This window comes from Cibotium barometz, chromosome 30 (assembly GCF_041138505.1).
Source record: "Cibotium barometz isolate CiBa-2024 chromosome 30, ASM4113850v1, whole genome shotgun sequence".
Classification (NCBI taxonomy): Eukaryota; Viridiplantae; Streptophyta; class Polypodiopsida; order Cyatheales; family Cibotiaceae; genus Cibotium; species Cibotium barometz.
The window spans coordinates 24,398,880-24,416,974 of NC_141075.1; the positions used below are offsets into that span (position 1 = coordinate 24,398,880).

Genomic DNA, 18,095 nt, shown 5'->3' on the forward strand with positions numbered 1-18,095 from the left:
CGTTGCTGATGACATCTTGCTGGAGTTCTGTTCGACGGAGGACAGTACTGTGGACCTCTTCACGAAGTCGCTCTCTCAGGATTTGCTCAGGCGGCACCCCAGCTCCCAGTGGTTGGTTACACAGCCAGGAGCTGAGAGGGGGTGTTAGAAGTCATCTCCTGTCTAGTTTTATACACCAGGGCCTTTGTTGTGGGTGTGCCCGCCCTTATGAGGTGTTTTTCCATTTTTCCCCACTCTCCGTATTTTTCCCCTATTTTTTCCCATTTTTCTGAGGCTTGGGAGGGCTGCCAGGTGATGCCAGGAGCACCCTATTGCTGGCCGACTGGATCTACATCAGTCGTGGGCTTCAGGGCTGCTGGCCGACTGGATTTGATCAGTCGTGGGCACCTGTTTTGCTGGCCGACTGCATTTATGCAGTCGTGGGTCTTTTTTTATCAGTCGTGGGCACTCCTGATGCTGGCCGACCCCCCTCTAGGGGGGTATATATAGGACCCCAGCCCCCATGCCTTATTTGTATCATATATCGGGATCTTCTTGTGTATATAGAGCAGAGTTACACGCCTATATCTCTCTCTCTCTTGTGCTGTTTTTCTGCCTGCGTTTTTGCTTTTGCTCTTGTGTTCCCAGATTTGGTCATCATCTCCGCTGCATATTCTGACAATCCGAACCATGAAGGAAACTTGGTTGATCCTGGAACTCATCCGGACCATCAAGTGAACTTGCCTGTCTTTATACTTGGAACTCCGACACACGGGTCCCATGCTCCAGATTTAATATAAGAGAGCTTTTGAAAGCCCCCTCTCCCGCCCACAAGCTGTTTCTGGAAGACAGCACGTGGGGGGACGCCCTTAGGATCAGAGCAGGACACCAGTCATGTTCTCTCCAGTCTGTAAGGCCTTGGGAGAGCTGGGGTTATCACTAGACGAGTCTGTGTCAGTGTCCTGTGACTTGTCTTTGCCCTTCTTTGAAGACTGACCATTGTCCTTTGACTGACAATCCTTTGACAGGTGGCCTTTCTTCCCACACTTGTAACACCGACTCCGAACTTTCTTCTGCACCATCGCGAGTGCTTGATCAGGTCCAATAGACGATGAAACTTTCAACTTCCCCTGTGAAACTAGGATGGATTCCTCTTCCAAGAGGAGAGTACAGAGATCATCAAACTCGAGGGAATGTGTTGTGATCTGAACCCGCAAAGCTCAGGAAACCATGTCATAATCTGCAGGAAGCCTGATGAGGAGGAGAGCAGCTAATTGAGAAGAGATCAGGGCAGTACCCATTGCCACTAATTGGTCATGGATTACCTTAACCTTCATCACAAACGACTGCATGGAAGTCCCTGCTGTAAACTCCAGGGAAAAGAGCTGACCCAATAGGTTGACAGACCGCAGTGTAGAGTCCCGTGCATATAGATCTGTCAGGTTTCTCCAAACAGAAGCAGCACAATCCATGTTTGCACGACGGGGGAGACCTCTGGTGAGATGGCTCGTACAAGTGCAGAGTGAGCTTTTGAGTCTTGATTCTCCCAAGCTGAAAGTTCTGCGAGAAAGGCATCCTCTTGGTCCTGAGTCCACTTCCTAGAGCTGGTAGGGCGTTCGGGCTTTCGTTCGTGGCCCTGAACAATCTCCTAGAGTCCCTTGTGTGTGAACCAGACCTTCATCTGTAGCTTCCAGTAATCATAGTTTGAACCACCGAGCTTGTCCTTGTTTGTGCAGGGGGGACCCATGTTTGCCTCAAAGAAGCTATGTCTCAAACAACCTCAGTAGCTAAGCAATCCACGTGCTCTCTCAAGCACCTTTCCACAGGAACCAGACAAGTAGCCCCCTTTGAAGATGCAGGCTGGACAGCAGCAAAAGAAACCCCAAAAACACCCCACCGGGAACCTCCTACCGGAAGGGGGAGGGGATCTTGGAAGGAGAAGAGCTGATGTGCCACTTGTCTGATGCACTTACTGAATTTGGAGCTAGAACTCCTCCACTTGCCTCTGTAGAAGAAAACGCAGCCTGGGGCTGGCCGACAGCAGTAGGAGGGCTTGTAAAGCAAAAAAACGCAGCTAAGAAAGAAAAAACGCAGCCACTATTTGAAGGATCTACAGCCTAGAGAATCTAGGGAAGGAGAAAATGGAGAGAAGCAGATTGTGCAACAGCAAGAGCCTAAGCGTATGATACCATGAAAGAATGTGCACAAGTGGAAGCAAATAAACATGAGAGAGAGAAAGATTGCAAGCAAGATCAAGAGCTTTATTAGCCTGAGGTTATAGAGTACAAGAGCTAGCAAATAAGGCAATGTAAGATGATTGAATGAATAAAAGAGAGCAACTTTTATATACTTGTGCATGAAGCAAGTCGGCTGTAGAAAACAAGTTGATAGGACCTCCACGGCAGCATTAAGAAGATGCAATATTTTAACATCTCCCACGTGATGGTTATGAGCGTGCCACTGGTAATCAAAGACAAGTAAAATGCTGAGTACTGAGAGGGCAAATGCGACAGCAACGTTATGGCCATGTCCTCAGATGATATCTCCTTCCCAGCCTCAAGAACTTCCTGCTGAAGAGCCTGCAGCTTGTTAATATGCTCCCGCATTGTCGACGACTTTGCAATGCTCATAACCCGCATCTGTACTTCCAAGGAAATCCTCTTCATGGGCGATACCCTGCTGTAAAGAGAAGCCAAATGCTGCCATATACCTCTGGCCAGCGTCAAATGCTTTACATGATTGATTACTTGCGGTGTGCAGTTGAGGAAGATAAATGAACGGACCCTGGCGTTGACACGATCCCACAATTGTGCCTGTGCCTCCCGGTCCTTACGAATTGACGGTAACTCCCCTTCCTCTACCTCCGGCCGTGGAACCCCAACAACGATGAAATCAGCAAGGTCGTAAGACTCCAGAACATATTCCATCATAACCTTCCATATGCCGAAGTTGTTCCTGTCCAATTGACGGTCCACCGAGAATGTGGGGAGTGTAGGGATGATCACACATCTCTAACAAATCTACCATTGCGGGGATGTAATATGAAAAAAAGGGTGGGTGGGTGGGAACAAAGAAGAACTTACACCTGCAAGTGGCTGTCCAACAAATCAGCCCGCCGTACTCTTATATTGCCTTAGCACTCCATCCACATCCCCACCCCCCTTATATTGTTTGTATATGGGCTCCACCGATCCATGATGATTCACAGTTGTATCCAGACACATGCACACTTTTTCTTTTGTTTCTTTTCTTCCGATGACCGGAAGAACACAGTTGTATTATTTTTTGTCTCATAGGCCGACTTTGGCCTCTTGTAGACGTTAATATATCTTTCTTTCTTTCTTTCTTTCTTGCTTCTCCTCTTCCCGAACAGTCCCGAACAGTCCACCAATCAGCAACACAACAGTCCCCCTCTTGCTCACACAAATCCCAAGAACTATCAAGAGCCTAGGGCTCTGATACCATGTCAGGCCCTGGTGTCTACCTAAAGACAAGAGATGACTTCTAACACAATCATCATCATAGCAAATGTTGGATGCCATTTGTTGTGGAGTTCTTGCATGCTGTAATGGTAGCAGGTTTCCTGAGGGTGCATGTCATGTGCATGAAAGATGCCATGGACATTCACCGTTGCTGGTCGAGAAGAGGCAGCCAGATAAAGAGTATAAACCAGGTAGCTCCAGGATGATGGAGCACAGAGCACTTTGTGGCAGTGTAGACTGGGAGCAAGGCATGGAGGTCATGAAGGAGGATGCTGTCGGCTGATTCTAGGAGGTACTGTCGGCTGATTCTAGGAGCTGTCGGCTGAACCAGAGAGCAAGGGGGGCTGAAGCGCATCAAGAAGACAAGGCGGCTGACCAACCAGAGGCGGCGCTGCGTTTTGTGGATTTAATGCCAAGACTGCTGGCTGACTGCTGGTCGGCCAGTTCTCCAATGAATAAAAGGGCCTATAAAAAGGCTAGGAGGCCCATCATTGTATTCATTCAATCCTTTAGGGATTTGAGTCATTAGGAGTCCCATAGGGGGACATAATTTTGGGTGTTATCACCTTTTCTTCAAGGTAGCCTATGGCTGTGGACAGAGTATCTTTTTGTACTATAGTAATATACTGAATGTCCAGCATATCTCTCTCTCTCTATTCTCTCTCTATATCTGCGTTTTGCATCAGCATGTTACCAGTAGTGTTTAGGGCTGAAAGAAGACCCCCAGAGCTTCCGCGTGTTACAGCGCATTTTGGATGCACCTTTGTTTCATCTTAGATTTCGAGATGATAGAGGCTATCACTTATTGCATGTAAAACGGAGTTCTTGGATAGAACTTGATTATCATGGGATTTTATCTCTTGGATGGGGCTTGAGTTTCTTTTTAGTGCATAGATACAAAGGTGGAGGTGGGTAGTATGGTTGGTTCCTTGGGAGAGAGTAGCAACTTCGTATGGGATTTATGGTTTCTTTGGAGAAACGATGCTATTGTGGGTAAAGGTAGCGTTCCCTTAGACTATCCTCCCGATTTTAATCTGAGGTTCAGAGGGTTTACATGTGGTAGCCATACTTAGGATCTGGCGAGCCTTATGTTAGTGTGATTGCCTTATGCGCTAGTGAGTTGCTACGGACACAAGACACAATATTACTTGAGGGAGGATCTGGCGAGCCTTATGTTGGTATGATTGCCTTATGCGCTAGTGAGTTGCTACGGACACAAGACAATATTACTTGAGGGAGGATTTTTGTGGATGTGTTATACACTTACGATAGTCTCATGATCTTTTTTGGGGTAGGATTGCCATAGATAAATGTTCTAATCACTCGTGTTTTGTGTCTAGGAGATCCGTGGGGTTGTATCAGGTGACCACATAAGATGTGTTGAAGACCATATCCTTGGTTTTACCCAAATTGACTGTAAGGCCTCTCTCCCTGCAAAATCTGTCCAATGCATCCAAGTGTTTCTGCAAACCCTTGGCTAATCTGAGAAGATCAAGACAAAGTCATCAACATATAGCAATATGGGCACTACTATTTGGACCAAAGAGTGTAGTGGAAGTGGGCATCCCTGCTTAACCCCAATAGTTCTACATCTCCTGAGAGTCCTCTAGTGGGTGCGCGTACTCAGCCAAGTATTGCCTCATATAGTGCCATCACGCCCCATATCATCTCATGTGAGAACTGGAGCTCCTATAGGGGTCCTATCAAACAATAGAGAGAAAGAAGGATATATTAAGCGTCTACTAAAGACCCAATGGGCCTATGAGACCAAATTGATACAGTAATGTCCATGGCATATCTCATCATGGAGAGAGAGAGAGAGAGAGAGAGAGAGAGAGAGAGAGAGAGAGAAATGAAATGAAATGAAATGTTATATTAACGTCTTCAAAAGGCCATAATGACCTATGAGACCAAAAGTTACATCATGGTGGATCTGATACAATGTCTGGATAAAAAACCCCAGAAAATGAAAAATAAAGATGATACTACTGGCACCTAGAAAATGAAACTGGAACTGGAAGGTACACTATGGAGGTACCTCCATCTCATAATATGTGCCGCATCGGACACTGGCGGATCTCCTCAATATCCTCTGTGGTCAGCACCCTGACTGGTTGGGGTATTTTGTAGTGAATTTGGCAGTAGCATTGGCTTTAAAGTGTGGAATCAGAGTCGGACTACTGGATGCTGATGTTTATGGACCTTCCATTCCTACTATGATGAAGCTTCAGGGGCGACCTAAGCTAGATTCAGGTTAGTGTTCTTTGTTTTCAAAACTTGGGATTGTTTTGAAATGATGGAAAATCTTTGCATTTTGGAGTTGGCTGTGAATAAAATCTCTTCTACCACTTTCTCTAGATTCAAAGATGATTCCGTTGGAGAATTATGGTGTGCGATGCATGTCAATGGGCTTCTTAATGGAGAAGGATGCACCTGTTGTTTGGAGAGGTCCTATGGTAGGATTTCACCTCTGTGAAGAAAAACCTATTTTAATTGCTTTGTGAATGAAGTGGCAACATTTTGACTTGATATGCTTGATTCTCCTTATTAACTCTCGGTTAGAGGCCATTTTTCTGTTGTGCCCCTGGTTCATGCCCGCGTTTGTGCATGCATTTTAAGCAACCTTATGCATTTAGGACTTTTGAAGGTGGGCTATTTGACTCAAGGAGGAGGGGCAAATATGGAGACAGTGCTGGTGTTTGGCATTTGAAGTAATTAATACCACTTCAGTATTTTGATGAACTACACCAGTGAAGGGCTCAAATTTTACAGCGCAATAGTTTGGCGGTCTACCTTTAATTTACTTTTTTTTTCAAAAATTTAATGGTCACTCTAAGGGTTGCCAAATTGTCACTAGTACTTGCTAAAATCCTGTTTGACTCAAACTAAGGTCATTAAGTATGCCGCGTACAGAGTACATGGACTGTATGTGAACCAGAAATTGTAATCAGGGAATAGAATGTACTGTCAGGGTAGGAGAGAGAAACCCAATGTTAGGTTAGTAAAATGTGCTATAACAATGCCGTGGAATCTGGCAGAAGCATTTACTCTTAACCAAGATTGACAGTAATAAAAATACTAAAATATCAGAGACAAGAAAGCGAGATTTATTCAAACACAACTGCAGCACTGCACACCCCCCCCCCCCCCCCCCCCCTGCCTCCCACCACTACCCCACCCCAAAAAATATCTGCTTTACTGATATGAGAAAGAAGGTGCAATATAAAAGATTGTGTGAGATCTCCAAAAAGCAACCTCAGCACTCTCGGTGAAGCAGATGTACCGAGAAAGCCAGTTGCTCCAGCCAACAGCCTAAGTTGAACTCCATTCGTGGATGTAGCCCTTGCTGAGTGACAAGATGTCAATCAAAAATATGTTCTTGCTTGCCGACAAGATTGTCTTGTAGGAGGTCCTGGATCTGGCCTCGTGCAGTTTACACATGGCTTTAGTAACATTACGTATGGTAAAGAGGGTGGCGAAAGTGGGTTGGGGGAAATGCGATAGATCTGTGGGTTAGGAATGTGGAGTTTTTGGGCATAGATGTGCCAAATGGCCGGTGGCCTGGGCTCAAGAAGTTTTTGCCAAGCCTCACTATTGTTGTCAATCAAAAAGGATCTGTAGAAGTTTGGTAGAGTGGTGTGTGGAGGGGAAAGAGATGCGGGCTGTATCATGCAAAAAATTGGTGAGCTGAGCCGTGATGGTGGATAGTGAAGCAGAAAGGTCAAGAGTCTAGAGTTGGGGCTCGAGATGACCTTGATAACCGTTATTCAGGTCATGGTGAAAGTGGATCTCTGTGTAGGCGTAGATGAGTCTGTGAGGGGGCTGTTTGGGAAAGATGCATGAGATCTACATTCATGAGTTTAGGGGGGATGTCACTGGCCTTTGTATTTTGACATCCAAGAAACCAGGAACAAAGGAGAATGCTCAAGGTTTATATTCCACTGCAGGATATTGAGTATTCTAGAACTTGAGGGCTGTTATCCAAGTTGTATCCAAAAAGGAGCAATTTTGAGATTGAACAACACTAAATATTTTGTACAAGAGTCATGGGACTAGCCATCTCATGGAGGGACTGTTTATCGGTGAAGGAAATGAGAACTAAGTACATGGATATGAATACTGTTAGTCTACCATAGTTAGACATTGACATGGGTAGTTGGACTACAGTAGGAATTGGTGTAAAAACCAAGAAATTTGTCTCAAAACCAAGGAATCGTTTGTGCATTCATTTGTTCATTTGATTTATGCTTGTGAGTATACCTGTGTATGTGTTCCAAGGGTCAAGGAAGCCCGATTAAACCCAAGGATGAGCATGTGTGCACGTGTTTGTGTCTTCTGACATATAACGGGTGCATGTTGATCTTGACAAGAAGAGAATCATGTTGGGAAACTCTTGCCTGAGCAAGAAAAAGCAGATAAAGCCAAGACCTATGAATTGAGGACAACTGTTCAATAAGTTGGGGGGATGCCATTGAAGCATCAAAATACAGGTTGCTGATATGCAAAAATGCAACGCACAAAAAAAGAAAAACAGAAAAAGAAGAAAAGAAAGTAAAAAAAAGGTGTAGCGCTGATGATGTGGCGATGGTGATATGGCACTGACACGTGGTAGGATAGCAACCCAAGGACATCTTACAACAGGCTTGGAATGATGTGACTAGCGTTTGGAAAGCAAAAGATGAAAAGCTTTTTCAATACTAAAAAGAGAAGAGCTTTTATTATTAAAAAGATGCTTTTTGGGCTATGAGTGAGTTTTAAAGTGCTTTTTGTTAGCACTTTCATCCCCAGTTTCTGCTCTGTATGGTGCCCATTTGGTCCCCTTTTGCATGGCCCTTGTTTGTGGGCTGGCCACCCTTTTTTAGTATTTTTCTGGGATTTTTCCCAGCCTTTCTGGCATTTTTCTAGGGAGCCATGTCCAACAGCTCCAGTCGGCCTGTTTTCATGCTCCAGTCGGCCAGCTCTTCCCCACTATAAATAGTGGGTGCTGGCCTCTCATTTTTCATAGAGTCTTGTAGTTATTTGCTCCCTCACTTATGAGACTATCACTGTCTCTTGCTTGGGACTGTTTTGGTTCAGTATATTCAGCATAGTTTGCTCCATATCTCTCTCTCTCTTGCACTCTCTGTTCAGCACATTCTAGTGCCACTCTGCTTCCGCTCTGTGCACTCTTTCATGGTATCATCGCTCTAGGTTAGCAACCTTTCTGCTGCCCCAGTTCAGCCCTGTTTTCAGCACTTCTCCTCTGCGTTTTCTTCCAGATCCATAGCTTTTTGCTGCTGCGTTTTCTGGACAGCACTCTGCTGGTCGGTTCCTCTTCAGATTGGCTTCACCGATTCAGCCGTCTGGCTCTTGGAGATCAGTGTTTCATTGCCCACTTGGAGATTGGACTGCAGGCGGCCTATTTTCTACAGGACAGCACTTCTTCATTGCTGCGTTTTTCCTCTCCAGTGGTTCTTTCCCTTTGCAGAGGGGGCTTGTGGTGTTGCAGGCTTTGGTGGCACACTTGGTACCTGTGGAGGACATTTTTTTTTCAGAGATTGTGCATTTCTTGAGATTGAGCCCAAGCTCTTGTGATGGCTGCTCCCACTTCTCTTCATATGTTTGCAGAGTCTGCCAAGTTGGATGGTTCCAACTACACCCTATGGAAGGTGAAGGTGAAATCGGCCTTGCGTGGCGTGGATCTCTGGGATTGGCTTGTTACACCAGCCAATGCCACCCCTCCCACCCTTGCTTCCGGTGGTGTGACTCAGGCACATATTGATATTTGGCAGTCGAATGATCGACGTGTTTTCTCCTTCCTGATGTTGAACTGTCAGGATGCTGTTCTCTCTCATGTGCGTACAGCTGATGCTGCACATGAAGTTTGGAAGGCTTTTGCAGATCTCTATGAGATTAAGTCTCCGGGTCGGATTTTGGCATTGGAAAAGCAACTTATGAACTTATCAGTTTCTGCGTTTCCATCTTTATCTGCTTTCATCTCGAAGATGAAAGATCTCCGGGACGAGCTTGCTGTTTGTGGCAAGGACATCTCCACAGAGGATATGGCTATTCGGCTGCTCTCCAAACTTCCAGAGAGGTTTGATGCATACTTTCAGTCTCTGGTTTCTTCTCCTCGTCCTGTTCCAGTTACTTGGGAGGATGTTCTCCCCTCCATTATGCAGATAGAGTCTCGCTTTGAGGAGCGGACTGGCACCTCCGGTGGCCCTGATGGAGCTTTGGCAGCACGAGATAAAGGGAAGTCTCAACAAAAGAAAGGTAAAGGGGGTTCTGACAAGAACTCCAAGGATTCCGATAAGGATAAAGACAACAAATCTTCAAAGAATAAAGACATTGAATGTCACTATTGTGGCAAGAAGGGTCACAAGTCACCCCAATGTCACAAGAAGAAGCGTGATGAAGCAGCAAAGAACTCTTCCTCAACGGCGGTGTCTCAACCCAAGAAGGATGATGGAATACTTCTCTTAGCAGGTACTCGGCGTATACTTGCTCTTGTGACTTCTCAGTCACGGTCTTGGATTGTTGATAGCGGTGCTACTGCTCATATGACACCCCATCGAGACTGGTTCGAGGACTTCACTGCCAGATCAGGCGAGATCACTCTGGGTGATTCTTCTTCTGTGCCAGTGCATGGTCATGGCACTATCCCCATCTTCCGTTCTGAAGAGGACAAGAGGTACTTCTCTGACGTTCTGTATATTCCAGATTTGGCTTTTAACCTTTTGTCAGTGAGTGCTCTTACAGCTCAGGGTGCAGAGGTGATCTTTTCTCGTTATGAGATTACCATTCGTGATAAAGCGACTGGTAGCATCTTGGCTCAGGGAGTCCAAGATAGTGGCCTCTACAAACTGACCGCTCTGCTTTCTTCTGGTGCTTCTTCTGCTCTTTGGCATGCTCGGTTTGGCCATTTGAGCTATCAGCTTCTGCAGCGAGCTTCGAAGGATGGGTTGGTTGATGGATTACCAACCATCAAGGCTCCGTCTTCTCCTTGTTCCTCTTGTTTGCAGGGGAAGCAGCACCGAGCCGCCTTTCCGAAGGAGGCGACACACAGATCTTCGACATCACTTGCTCTCATTCATGCAGACTTGTGTGGTCCTATGAGTACCGCGTCTTTGAGTAAGGCGTTGTACATGCTCGTGATGGTGGATGATTTTACCAGATATACTTGGGTTTTCTTTCTGAAGACCAAGGATGAGACTTTTCATCACTTCTGTGATTGGAAAGCCGAGGTGGAAAAAGAGACCGGTCACTCGGTCAAGGCTCTCAGGACCGATGGAGGGGGTGAGTTTACATCCCAGGAGTTTAAGCAATATTGCAAGACACATGGCATTCGGAGACAGCTTACTACAGCATATACTCCATCTCAGAATGGAGTTGCCGAGAGGAAGAATAGGACCATTATGGAGATGGCCCGTGCTATGCTTGAGCATTCTTCATTACCTCGACGTTTCTGGGCTGAGGCGGCTTCCACTGCTGTCTACATTCAGAATAGGTCTCCTACTGCTGCTCTTCCCGACAAAACTCCATATGAGGCTTTCCATGGTGAGAAGCCCTCCGTTGTTCATTTCCGGATATTTGGATGTACCGCGTATGTTCATGTGCCTAAGGAGCACCGCTCCAAGTTGGACTCGAAGTCTCAGCGCATGACTTTTCTCGGATACAGCACTGTGTCCAAGGCATATCGTCTTTATGATCCTCAAGCCGGTAAAGTTATTGTGAGCCGTGATGTGGTGTTCGACGAGACTCCTACATCTTCAGAGGGGGGTGGTGAGCTTGGTGAGCTTCTTCTTCCTGCACCTCCTTCTCCTCCTCCTACTCATCCTCCTGCTCCCGCTGTTACTGTCACACCTCCAGCTGAGGATTCTCAGTCAGATGATGATGACCCTGCTCCTCCTCCGGCGAGTTCGAGCAGATCTGTACCTGGTTGGTATTATCAGACAGTTCGTGACTCTGGGTTACGTGAGCTTCCTTCTGCTCCTCCGCCTGGTTCTCTTCGGCGTTCTTCCAGAGTTACAGGGAAACAAATTCATGAGGGCAACATGTTTGTTAATTATGCTCTTATGTCTACAATCATTAATGGTCCTTCTGATCCCACTTCTGTAGACGAGGCTCTTTCACATGAGTCTTGGCGTCATGCTATGCAGACAGAGCTGGATGCTATCGAACGGAATGGCACTTGGATTTTGGTGCCTCGGCCTCTGCAGCGTAAGGTGATTGGTGTGCGTTGGATTTTCAAATCAAAGTTCCGAGCTGATGGCAGCTTGGACAAGCACAAGGCGAGGTTGGTTGCCAAGGGTTATGCTCAGCGCCCCGGTGTCGACTTCGATGAGACTTTCGCTCCAACGGCCCGAATGACTACCATTCGTACCGTTCTTGCACTTGCTGGACATCATAGATGGCCCGTTTTCCAGATGGACGTCAAGTCGGCTTTCTTGAATGGAGAGCTTACACAGGAGGTTTATGTTGATCAGCCGCCAGGATTTGTTGTTCCGGGCAAACAGGATCATGTGTACCGGCTGAAGAAGGCTTTATATGGTCTAAAGCAGGCTCCGCGGGCTTGGTACCAGCGGATTGATGAGTTCTTTCAGAAGCTCGGCCTGCGCCGCTCTCATGCAGATTCGAACCTTTATATCCTCCTTGAGAGGGGGTTGATTGTTATCATTGTGGTCTATGTTGATGACCTCATCTTTACAGGTTCTTATTCTGTGCGGATCCGTTCTGTTATGGATGCTTTGGAGACAGAGTTTGAGATGACGGATCTGGGCCTCTTGCACTATTTTCTTGGCTTTGAGATTTGGCAGACCTCGAAGGGCATTTTCTTCTCTCAGCAGAAGTACACTCGGGAGATTCTCGACAGATTTCAGATGACTGGGTGCAAACCAGTATCTTCTCCTTTGGATATTGGTGAGAAGCTTTCTTCACTTGATGCTTCTCCAGGGACTGATCAGGGACAGTATCGGGTTCTCGTCGGTTGTTTGGTATGGTTGACCTACTCCCGATTGGACATATGCTTCGCAGTCAGTTTATTGAGTTCCTTCTCATCCAAACCCCGTCAGCAGCATTGGCGGTGTGCTCTCAGAGTTCTTCGGTACTTACGTGGCACTCTGGATTTTGGCATCTTTTATGGCCAAGGACGCACTCTTGTTGGATGGTCTGACTCAGACTGGGCTGGAGATCCAGATACACGGCGTTCGACCACTGGTTGTGTTTTTTCACTTGGGTCTGGAGCCATTTCTTGGAGCAGTAAAAAGCAGCCTACTGTGGCGCTTTCTTCTACCGAGGCGGAGTACCGTGCAGTTTGCTATGCTGCATGTGAGGCGATATGGTTGCGGAGATTATTGGAGGAGCTTGGCTGTCCTCCTACCGGATCTACTCTTCTTTGGTGTGACAATCAGAGTTGCATCGCCATCGCCAAGAACCCTGTGTTTCATGCTCGTACGAAACACATTGAGATTCAGTATCACTATGTTCGTGAACGGGTTCTTGCTGGAGATTTGCGTTTGGAGTATTGTCCTTCCGCGGAGAATGCTGCAGATTTGTTCACCAAGCCGGTTTCTCAGGCTTCCTTGGCTCCTCATCTTCGGATTCTCGGAGTTTGTTCAGCATCTGGTGCTGAGAGGGGGTGTTAGCACTTTCATCCCCAGTTTCTGCTCTGTATGGTGCCCATTTGGTCCCCTTTTGCATGGCCCTTGTTTGTGGGCTGGCCACCCTTTTTTAGTATTTTTCTGGGATTTTTCCCAGCCTTTCTGGCATTTTTCTAGGGAGCCATGTCCAACAGCTCCAGTCGGCCTGTTTTCATGCTCCAGTCGGCCAGCTCTTCCCCACTATAAATAGTGGGTGCTGGCCTCTCATTTTTCATAGAGTCTTGTAGTTATTTGCTCCCTCACTTATGAGACTATCACTGTCTCTTGCTTGGGACTGTTTTGGTTCAGTATATTCAGCATAGTTTGCTCCATATCTCTCTCTCTCTTGCACTCTCTGTTCAGCACATTCTAGTGCCACTCTGCTTCCGCTCTGTGCACTCTTTCACTTTTCTCAAGTGCTTTTGGGCAAGAACTATAAATTCAGCTATTCTCTTATTGTTGAGACATGTAAAAAGACAAGAGAGCTCTCTAGCTCTAAGAATTTGTACTCAAGACGACTCCTCCAAGGGGTTTTATCTAATATAACTCAGAGGAGGGGGGTCGGCCCATGGCTATTCCGACTCCTAGTGTGGTGTCTTCTCTCTTTTGTTTATTTTCAGATTTTCTCAAGGTTTTACGCGTCAATTTGTTGTTTTTCTTGAAAATAAGCTAAGTACCCATGCCATAGCCCTTACGAAGGCGTGTTACAGTATGCACTATATTGCTGTAGGCAAACGCTACCACTCCATTTTCTGTTCTACCACATAGCACTTTAACAAATCCAATATGGCTGAATTTACTATCTTACTTTGGCCATCCGTCTGTGGATGATATGAGGAAGAAAAATCCAATTTCATTCCCATATAATCAAACAATGCACTCCAAAACAAACTGGTGGTTTTGGGATCTCGATCACCAACAATAGACTTGGGCATTCCATGATGTTTGAACACTTGTACCAGAAAAATCCTTGCCATGTGGTCTGCCTTGATGGTTTTCCTTACTGGAATGAAAGGAGCTTGATTATTGAATCTGTCCACAATGGTCCGAATACCATCATTCCCAAATTTTGACTTTGGCAAGTAAAAAATGAAGTCCATCGCTTTACTTTCCCATGGCCTCCCGAGCACGGGTAGAGGCATAAGCAGTTCTGGAGTCTTTTGACGATTATACTTGACCGTTGATAAGTTAAACACTCTGATACATACTTGTCAATATGCTTTCTCATCCTAGGCCAATAGAATTACCATTCCAATGTCTGTATAGTAGAAGAAATATCTCTATGCCCTCCATAAGGTGGTGCATATGACTCCTCAATCACTTTTTGCCTCAAATACTTGGTTACGCATAACCGTGTATCCATCATCAAATATCCCTCTTTCAAGGAATAGTGATTAACTGCATGACCATCCTCTAGCTTTTGCATAATCCCACCAAAGTCCTCATTATGCACATAGTGATCTCTCATGGAATCCAACTCTATGATAGGCAATGGACATTGAATATACCTGTGGTCTCCTAGATAGAGCATTTGCAACCACATTCTTCTTTCCAAGTGTATGGATAATGAAACCGGCCTTCAGAAATCTGACGGGTGGTGGAACAAACACTCGCACACAAAACACTTCATCACCCATGGGAACCTGGAAAAGGAAAACAAACAGGGGAGCTAGAGTGCTCCTGCAAATAGTACAAGGACACCGATTGGCCCCAAAATGCAGTGGCGCCCCTTGCGGTATTTCTTTACTTGATCAAATAAGAGTACAAAGTACAACTTGTCGAATCCTTTACCAATAGGATCCCTTTTTGCTTTTCACCCCCGACTTTTCCCAAATAAGATCTCTCGCTATTACAGCAAAGCATTCCATAGAGAAGGCACACCTGTGTACGACACCTCCCTGCTTAAAAAGGTCTTCTCCATCTCAACCATGGATCTCACAACCCTTTCCCAAACAGCAGTAGGGCTGTACCAAACCATATGTCCTTCCTATAGTCACAGCTTGCATGTAACCTCGAGAAAACTAGAACCTGTTCACATGAATCCAAAGACATGCTTTCCACACGAAACCAAAGACCTGTATCCGATAAACCAAAGACCACATATAAGTTCATCACGAAGAGAAATCACACCATCTCTCCCATGAACATCGTCCTGTGTATCTGTAGCTTGTCTCTTATGCTTCCATGGCACATAGAAGACAAAACACGCAAGGTCCTTAAGATGAGAGAGAGAGAGAGGGAGAGATAAATAATCATCTTCAAGTCTCCACCCTGCACCCAACATCAAGCGCATGGTCCTCCTCACACCCACGATCAGTTCTGCACCTCTGTAGTTCTGTGCAATCTGTAGCCACTTGTAGCCCAGGCCTTGCCCTGTTCGCCGTCGAGAGCTTCCTACAGTTCAGCACCTCAGCAGCCCAGCCCGCCACAGGCTTCCTGTAGTTCTGCCGTGCGCCTCCTGCAGCCAGCCCGCATACATCCAAGCAAAAGAGAGAAAGCGTGCTCAGTACAGCACCGCCTCCTTGCAAGAGAGAGAGAAAGACAAGGTGGTTCAGTTCGCTGGTCTATTGCAGAGTGGAAAAGTCCTGTATGTGCTGCTGCCCGACTCTTAGCGAGAGAGAAAAACACGCGTTGCTGCCCGTCTTCCCACGAGCTAAAAGCAGTCCTGCAGCCCAGCCCACGTGCTGTCCTGCAGCTGCCAACTTTCCCCTGCAGTCGTGCGCAGCTTTCTCACCCCCTTCTGACCGAGAGAGCGAACAGGCACATTCCAGCCCCGCCTCCTACTCAGCCGTGCGCTGCCTGCAACCTTGCGCGTTCCTGCAGCCCGCCAGTCGCCAAAGAAACACCACACGTGTAACTGAAACACTGCCCGCCAACATGGCCATAGAATAGCAGGCGACAACATGCCCACGTGCACACGCTCCTACAAGCGCACACCCACACGTAACTGGTCGCACACATGCGTGGGAGGAAACCATGTCCAAGGAGAAGCGCCACACGACTCCACGCTTCGGAATCGGCCACCCTTCCCTTTATAAAGAGTCGCCTCCACTTGTTTTTTTTTTCTCCAAAAACTAAAAGCAATAGCAAAAACGCATGCCTTCAAATAATATTATTATTTTTGTCATCAAAGGTTTTAAAAACCTTATAACCTCAAAATCCCTTTTGTCCCCTTTCACACTTGGGCTGGCCACACTTATGAGTTTCCTTTTCACATTCAACTGATCCCTGTCCACACTGTGCGTCCCGTGCCCATGCCAACCTGCTTGTTGTCCAGAGGGAAAAACACAGGGTCGTAACAGATATTCTGGAAATGAAACATGGACAAACCATCTCATATGCTTCTCGGAAAGCTTAGTTTGGGTTAGAAAATGTCTCAAACTTTGATGATGCGTCTTCACCATGAAATCAGCCCCAAGCAAATAATTGTTCCATGAAGTAAGAGCATGAATCACGGCTAGAAGTTCTTTCTTATAAACCTGCAAGTGTTTCTTAGCATGTTGCAACCTTCGACTCTCAAAGGCAACCACATGCCCTTCTTGCTGCAAAACTGTCCCTATATAACCCCCACTTGCATCACATTCCACCACAAAAGATTTCACTAGGTTTGGAATGACCAATACTGGTCTAGTAGTAAGCTTCTCCTTCAATAGGTTGAAGGCATGTCTCTAACGCTCACCCCATTTGAAGACTACTTTCTTCTTGGTTAGATCATGCAATGGAGCGGCAATGGTGGCAAAGTTTTTAATGAACCTCTTGTAATAGGAGAATAACCCCAAGAAATTGCGCACCTCATGTACGGATTTCAATTCTGGCCAATTCTTGATGGCCTCAGGCTTTGCTGGGTCCATCCACACTTATTTCTTAGACACTATATGTCCAAGGTGATGTATCTCTTCTAAGAAAAACTCACTCTTTTATCTATTGATGAACAACTTGTGCTTGTGCAACTCCTGAAATACCTTAGCTAAATGCTTTTTGTGTTCCTCTTTGGTCTCGAAAAACACAATGATGTTATCAAAGAAAGTGGTTGCATACTTCCGATTTAACTATTTGGCCCTCCTAGCTCTATTTCACATGATGAAACCCATGCCTTGACACCAGACAGCTGGAAGAAGACTTGGGTCCATAAGGTTTAATTAAGAAAAAATACTAGTTTTGGTCAAAAAGTAAGAAAAAGCAAAAAGTCAAACAAGGTTGATCGCGAGCCAAGGGCACCATTGGAAAGAGGAGACTGAGCCGGACCAAAAAGCTAAAAGCCACTTTTAAAAAAAGTAGCTCCAAGGTCAAAAAACAGGCCTTGAAGCTAGAAAAGCAAAACAAGAACTTTTGACTAAAGTTGAGTAATATTTTACTATTAAAAAGACCAAAAGCAAAGTATAAGGCAAAAGCATCACTTTTTGGCAAAAAGCAAGGCTTCCCCAAGTATAAAAGAAGCATGAGCCTCTCTTGAGCATCAAGTTGAAGAAGAACCTCTTTATCGCGTTGCCATCTTTGTTGAAGCGTGGAGATCATCTTCTCTATCATCATCTACTTGATCATGAACCAAATCATGGAATTTTTCATCGTTGCCTGTTGATTCAAAGTGCCTCCATCAACTGCTGTGCCATGTCATCACCTGTCCGTACGACTGTACGGATCCGCACAGCTATACAGACATGTACGGAGCTGTACGGACTGAAAATTTCATAAACCCTAAAATTGCTCCAAAAACCCAAGAAACTACTTTTTGGAAGTTTAATCGTTCGAAAACCATTAAAACAGATTTTATATCAGTTTTCTTGCGAGAAAGAGCTTTTCCATGGTTTTCTTCATCGACAAGGTTGTAGGAGTTGTGGAGATTACTCATGGGAACTTGGACTTGGATTTGGATTTGGACTTGGATTGAAACGAGAACTTGGACTTGGACGTGGATTGGAACTAGAACATGGACTTGGACTTGGACTTGGATTGGAACTAGAACTTGGACTTGGACTAGAATTTAGAATTTGAGTTTGGACTTGAAACTTGGACG

General features: G+C 45.8%; 1 protein-coding gene across 8 annotated transcripts in view; it reads left to right on the top strand.

Annotated features, from left to right (window-relative positions):
• The window catches only part of INDH (INDH1(iron-sulfur protein required for NADH dehydrogenase)), a 46,457-nt gene that overhangs the window by 8,955 nt on the left and 19,407 nt on the right, over window positions 1-18,095 (top strand). For all 8 annotated transcript variants that reach the window (XR_015269793.1, XR_015269794.1, XM_086824028.1 and 5 more), the window contains 2 exons: window positions 5,592-5,714; window positions 5,820-5,917. Coding sequence is in view for 6 of the 8 variants with exons in the window: in XM_086824028.1 (XP_086680154.1) it covers window positions 5,592-5,714; window positions 5,820-5,917 (221 nt within the window). In the remaining 2 variants the exon portion in view is untranslated. The remainder of the gene's footprint in view (window positions 1-5,591; window positions 5,715-5,819; window positions 5,918-18,095) is intronic.